Genomic DNA, 7221 nt, shown 5'->3' with positions numbered 1-7221 from the left:
TGAGAGCCTGGCCATCAGCATCCTTTACCCAGCGCAACTGGGCAAGCTCATGAATAGTAATGAGCTCCGGCAACATGACATCAGACTGACCAGCTTTTGTGATTGGCCTGATTTCTCTCCTTATTTCTTATCAGGGGCTAGAGCGGACAGAGGAGGTAGCAGTTCATTTTCACATTCACAATCTAACACAAACACATATGGACCTAACATATTTCAACAAATCCAAGAAAAAACTGTTTTGTGTGGCAGGGCACCTTTAATATCTATAAGAAAATATTGACGGTTGACAGCCTAATTAATCTTCATTGGGACTGTAGATGAATTAGGTCCATTATTGTGTCAGCTGACATTGCTGGCAGGGACAGCAGGTCAAATGTGATCAAGTTTTTTTGCTCACTTTTAAAGACATGTTGGGTGGCATAATTCCTGAGAAGAAAGATGTCCTAGTAATCTCTTAATGTGTCTATTTATTTTTTCATCTTTCTCTGTAGTTTTTATTTGTTAATGTAATTGTAATACATTTTGTTATTTTCAAAAGTTCAAAGTTGTCCTCTCATTTTCATCATGAAAAGGATGTTGGTCGGCAAATATTTTCCATTGTCAATATTGACACCAATGATAGCCAGCTGTTGAGATTGGGGGTGAATCTAGTATGCATGTCCAGCCAACTTGTGATTCGTTGGTTTGATTATTTCACCGCTTATTATGGAATTTAGTCATGAACACAAACACATGAACACAATGCTCAAAGGGTTTTGACATTAGTAATACGAGGTTTAAGGCTTTTCTAAATTCAAAGGCTGTTCTTACTTTTTTTTTTTATTAGGAATATCATTTTAAATGTATAGCCCAATATCCTGCTGTCATGACCCTTTGTCGCTAGGATAAGTGAACCAGAAAAAGCAATTACACACTGTGTCTTGTTATTTTGACGTTCTATGAAATGGCGCCAGCAGTAATATTGAATGCCCTTTAGTTCAAAAAGCTGCATCAAACACATGATATTTCAAAGATCAGTAACAATGTGTATGGTCCCAAAAGGCATTTCGTCAAAACACTGTTGACTTTGTGTAAGGTCTTGTTTTAGCCAATGGTGTTTTTTTGCGATCATGCAGTAACTTCTCAATGAGTGTGTACAATAAAGGAAGGGTTGCTGGAGAGTGGCAGATGCAGAACAAGTAACAAATAGTTACTAATTTAGAGTTAGTAATAGTTAGTCATTTAGAATATAGTGGCAGGTTTCACAACTATAAAAAGACTGCACATTGCAGGGTTTCCATGCGGTTATTTGTTGAATCTTCAGCCACTCAGTGGTATAGCTGTGTAGATCTGCTCTACAATGAGTAATGCTATTATACTAGAAGTGACTAATGAGCAGGCCTTCCATCGTACCTCTACAGTATATTGTTATATCTACAGTAATTGGCAATGGGGGGTATGCTATGATTTAGTTATCCAGTCACCCAGAAGGTGCATATGCTCCTGAATAAGAAGTGCTTGTGAACTCAACATTTTTTAGTGGAAGAATGCAACTCATAGGGGAGCGCTGCAATTTGGTGTTTTTCCGTTGCAGAGCTTAATTTGATAAAGTAGAAAATAGTTCAACTTTTAGGTTAACTACAGCACAGATCACCTGTCAATTTAGTAAACAGTGAGTTAGTATAAGTGAAAAATACAGTCTAGATTCCAGCCAACTTTGTTCTTTGTGTGCTTGCATCTCATTTCTTTCTCTGCTCTTTTGCGACTGGCATACAGTTGCTTCTTCAGTGCACCCTGTGTTTCCCTGTTGGACTAGGATCTCAAACAGCTTTTAGGAATCCATTAGTTGAAATGAATAAGTTAAAACAAACCTTAGAGTCTTTCTAAATGGCTGCCTATGATCTGTTTTCCACAGTTTTACATGATCTCAGCAGCAGATTTGACGTTCTTTGCTGGGTTAGTGACTCATTTAGCACTTAATCATGACCAATGGTTTTCAAAGAATGACTGTTGTGTGAAATTTAAAAAAAAAATGAGCATGGCATGCTTTGTATAATGCTATGGGGCATCTTAACTTTGTCTTTTAGATTGATTATGTCTCAGTCTGAACTCAAAAGAATGTGTTGACGCTGGAAAGATAAGTTTCACGTGATACTCTTCAGGCTCTGCCACACAAGTACTCTACAGTATGTGATAAAAGCAAGACACTGTTGCACTGTGTCCCAGGCTAATGCTACAGAACGGATATGTTCACATTAAATAAAATAAATGTTGCACACTCTGATATTGTGTGTACTGGCAGTATTAATGTTTTTTTTTTTTTTTACTTTTAAATTTATTCTCAGGAATGTTTTCCCTTTATTGCAAATACTATGGATGCCTTTTGATCCAACCAACTCATCAGCAGTGCAAATTTAAATCTGTTTGATATGTGACAGCACCGCAGTCTGATATCAGTACAAAGATGACGTGTTGCCCAGAAATGGCACTATCGGTAAATAGCAGCAGAATGAATTGCCAGGCTTCTGAAGATAACATTGATCCGGTCAATGGTAAATTAATTACTCATAGTCTTAAACCTCGACCCTGTCTGCACATCAGTTAAGAGTAGTAGGTTTTTTTTGTTTTCTGTAGCATTGCTGTATTGTAGCGTGTAAATACTCACTGGCACATCGAATCTGAAACAAAAACTTTTCCCCAACAAATACACTCTTTATTCCTATTTCAGTGATGTTGGCTAAAAACTACAGTAACAAATGGGCATCGGCCTAAAAAGGAAGAGAAATGTAAGAAAGTCAGAAACCATTAAGAAACATTTTTGGTCTTTTCATCACATTTGTTTCCAACAACAGAAATGGAGAGTATCACCAGCTTTATCCTAACATCCCTAACTATTAAAGACAAAAGCCCTATTCGCATGGACCTAGCATTACCAGGGGACCTCATGCGATTAAAAAAATTACCCCCTCACGTCTATGTATCGTGCGTAGCATTCACACGGGATAATCAGAGTCTGTAGGTTATTGAATTTACTGACATAATCCTCCATATGTGATGTCAAGGCTGTAAAAACTTACATTTGTAATTGCTAAAGCAGCCAATACAACCCCAAAACCCAGAGATGCCAATTTGTATGGGACTAATATTATCACACGCCTTCTGTGTTTAGCAAAATTACAGACGTACTGTAACAGACTAGCAGTGGATTAAGATAACAGATGACCTTCGCAATTATCCGTGCAAGAAGATGTTTGGTCAAGCCTGTTTACCGCGAATTGCATTGCTGCATGTCACTGACAAACATTTCTTCTAAAAATGTTTGATGGAGTCGACACATAATTTCAAATATCTAATGCTGCCTCTTTGTCAGATGAAGTTAATGTAATCACAGTTTAATCTCTGGTTTGTTTCCCCACATCCTATTCATGTACTGTTTTCATACTTCATACAATATAAATGTGTGGACCCTGTCTGATTGTTGGGCTGAAAAGAGCTCTATACACTATTGTGGATTATGCCATTGCAAGTCCAGACTTGAGGAAGTGAATCTGTCAACATCAGAGGAATGCAACAGGCTTGTCAGGCTTACTATAGAATCAGCAGGTGGTTAGTGTGGTCATAATACATAGTGCTCAGGCTAATCCTTCTCAAACCTTCTTAGCTAGCTAATGTTTAATTGTTTTCCATTTTCTTCTTCTCCTTTATCCCCTTCACAGGACAGCACAACTACCTGTGTGCAGGGAGAAATGACTGCATCATTGATAAGATCCGGAGGAAGAACTGTCCAGCCTGCCGCTTCAGGAAATGTCTTCAAGCTGGAATGAACTTGGAAGGTAAATAGTTGAACCAATCTTTAAATCAGACAAGGCTTCATTAAAACTGACTTTTAAGGCACAGTGACACAGCAGTTATAGTGGATTTAGCTTTCATAATGTGAGGTATTTCCAACTGAAACAGATTATGTGAGTAGGGTAGAGTTACAACAGGAATTTGATCAAATCCTGCAGATTTAAGTGGATTGCTCAAAAAGGGGCGCAGGTTTTTAGCCTCCACCCACACCTTCCTCACCCACTTTGTTACATCAGGAGGAAGAGGATGAGGGAGAATGAAAACATTAGACCTTAACCAAATTTGTTTGCCACAAGATACTGGTCAAGTGTGGTTTTAGATGATGGGTGGGATTCATTCAAGCCCTCAGTAACGGAGCCACATTTGATTTGATAAATGTATGTATAGCAAATTAGTATAGTCATTTTATTTTTTGGGACGTATATTTGGTAACCAAGAGACAAAGGATTAGAACTTTTTTGATGTAACTGTGTCTTTTAGTAGTAGCTTATTGAAATTCCCCTTTAGTGAGTGCCATGTCAATGGCTATCCAGGGCTGCCACCCACTCTTTCCACTACGGCCTTGTGCGTCTGGTTTCTACCTAAACCACCATCACCCAAGTTAATGGAAAGTAAGCATGCCACATTAGTTTGAATGTGTCATGTCACAACATCCTCTTAAATTTCTGAGAAGTTTCTCATGAGAAATACAATACCTGTAATAATGAAACTTTGCAATATTTAGAATCATGCTTGTTGCTTAAAACTGTATTGTACTTAATTATAATATACATACCTTAAGAATCCTTCTATAAATACAGTGCTGATTGCTTGAAGTCAATATTAGTTATTTGCTGTTGTAGCATTCCAACTATTATGAATCTATCAATCTGGCATCTATCATATCACATTTTGATTACTGTTACAACACTGACTTTTTATACCCCGTCTGTTCAGATGTCTTAGCAAGTTGAGATTTGTTTAACCATGTTAAATCAAATATGCTCTGTTTTTTATTTAGTTTTTGTATTCTTTTTCCAAAGAGCACCAAATGTTTTTGCTGGGATGAAAGTGGAAAAGACAGATTTAACAGATGTGTGTACACTCATAGTGTGTTTATCACTGAAACATACTTTTACCTCTTTTACTTACTATATTGGAATTTTGATGTAATCAAGTCGCTCTCTGCCTTAAGTCTTAGCTTTTACCTTTTTTGGTTCCTCTCTCTTACTTCTTTTGTAATAATTATGTAGCCAAAGGAATATTGTGGCGGTATTATTTCTCTAAAGTCTGTGATTTTCACTTTAAGTTAAAGGCTCTGACACACCAACCGATTATTGGCCGTCGGACAGTCTGGCGAGGTCAGTGACTCGAGTCTGTTCGGTGTGTTCTGTGCCATCGCCAGTCAGAGGAGCCCTCGGCCTTTTATTTGGGCCGATTTGACATGTTGAATCGGAAGGCGGGCAGCTGGACTCAATGGCCAATCTGATTGCTGGAGTGTATTCTGAACGAGCGGCCATGACGGTCTGGCTTTGAAATTCCGGAGAAGCCAGACCCACGTGACGCGTTTGTCCAATCACCCGCCGGTTTTCTTTTTTTTGGCGACACAGATTAGCGCCGCCTGCTGTTATGGAGACGTATTATGTCTCGCACTTGCGCAGAACGTACATTCAAGTTGCCGTTTCTTTGGTTCCGAGGCACTTTTTTGGACCAACTCAGGGAGGTCCAACTGCCTTTTCTGCCAAAGATCGGCCGTCAGGTTGATGTGTGAGAGCCTTAAAAGACAATGCTTGTCAAGATAGTGACAGAGATGAAAGCAGATCCCTTGTGGAATTTTAAAATCTTTTTTTAAATTTGTGGTTTGGATGGTTTGGATGTCTGTGGATTTGAGAAAGTTAAAATAAATTATAATGAAAGTGAAGAAATGGCCTCTAGCCCAGTGCAGTGCCAATAGTTTTCTGGAAAATAGGACTTCTTAAGGAAAGTCTTGAATGTGTACAGATATCCCACAATAATATAGCTTATAAAGAGAGACTGCAGTGTGGATTGGATGTTGTTAGTCATTCAACTGTAAACGTGCGTATGTGCGCACCATTGTCCATGATTGTGCTGTTCTGTACATGTGGGATGGGATGTTGGCGAGGCAGTATGAGAGCGCCACCTCCTCACATGTTGATCAATGCATAATCAACCACAAGTCCACAGTCTTGGATCATCTTGTGATCTTTTGCCTAATTCTGCTTCAAGGGTTACATGTTAAGGACAAATTGCAACAATTAAGCAAATCAAGGTTTAGTAAAATGGACTTGGGAAGCAATTAGTTAGGCACAACAACTGCTTAAGTCCTTTGAACTTGGTTGTTGGGTATTTCAGCTTACTTAGGGCATGAAATTGCTGTCATTGTCGAGTGAAATTGCATGTAAACAGTGCAGTGTTTTTCAGACGGATGTGAAAGTAGTTTAATAAACAGAGGAATAGACAGAAAGACAGGGAGAGGAATTTAATGGCCATCAGAGCTTCAGCAGACAAACTCCTACCATAAAAGCTCTTAGTTGCTATAGAAACACCAGCAGAGGAAATTAAAAAAGGTAGAGTAGAAAAAAAAACATGTTTTTTCATGGTAACCTCTCAACCACTGACATGTTTTGCAGATTTAGTGAGAGAAAATGTCAAATTCGATCCCCAGATAGTCTACATGTGCTCATACAAGAACACAGCAATTTGCTACTGCTGTTGTTGCACTCTAGAGAAACTGCAAAAAAAATAAAAATAAAATGTTCCTCTAAGAAATAGAATGTCTTTAATCTAGTAATGTCAGGTGCACACTAGAAGAGTTTCAAACATTAATCAATTTAATCAATCTTTAATCTGCCCAACTCTTTTCCTTGTCTGTTCTGTTTTGGTACGTCTTACACAGTCATTAAAAAAGTACTTACACTGTTGCCATTATTGTACAAGCTTGTCCTCCTTTTCAACCATCCACCTGTCTCGGGAGGCAGAAGTTCTAAGGGCATTGTTGGCAGCCACGTTTCTGTTCGACACAAGTATGCAACATCTGGTCGGTGATGCTTCCCGGTCCGCTCTCTTATTGGCTGCGTTGCAGGTTTCTGCTCAACATTCCATCGCTGTTCCTTTCACACTACACACAAACATGTTTTTTTGCACTATTTTCTGACGTTTTATGGACAAAATGATTGATCATTAATTCAAGAAAAGACATAACAGAAACTAATGAAAATAATACTTAGTAGCAGGCCTAGCGATGCAGGTGTAACGTAAGTTGTAGCTAAGCTGGCAGTCATTTCAAAAACGTTTTAGCTGTCTATTATTTTTTGATTGCTAACGTTAGCTCCAAACGCCATTCAAGTGACAGCCTTTGTTGTGTTTGATTGCTAGCTTGTAGCCAGCAGTGAA

The 7221-nt window shown here is 38.6% G+C and overlaps 1 protein-coding gene across 1 annotated transcript in view; it reads left to right on the top strand.

The window, feature by feature from the left end:
• Positions 1 to 7221, top strand: part of LOC116700233 (glucocorticoid receptor) — a 68800-nt gene that overhangs the window by 48816 nt on the left and 12763 nt on the right. The window contains exon 5 of the mRNA XM_032533242.1: positions 3696 to 3812. Coding sequence (XP_032389133.1) covers positions 3696 to 3812 — 117 coding nt within the window. The remainder of the gene's footprint in view (positions 1 to 3695; positions 3813 to 7221) is intronic.

The sequence above is a fragment of the Etheostoma spectabile genome, chromosome 13 (genome assembly GCF_008692095.1).
Source record: "Etheostoma spectabile isolate EspeVRDwgs_2016 chromosome 13, UIUC_Espe_1.0, whole genome shotgun sequence".
NCBI classification, from domain to species: domain Eukaryota; kingdom Metazoa; phylum Chordata; class Actinopteri; order Perciformes; family Percidae; genus Etheostoma; species Etheostoma spectabile.
The sequence above is the reverse complement of the archived record's forward strand: the minus strand, read 5'-3'. Positions and strand labels throughout refer to the sequence as shown.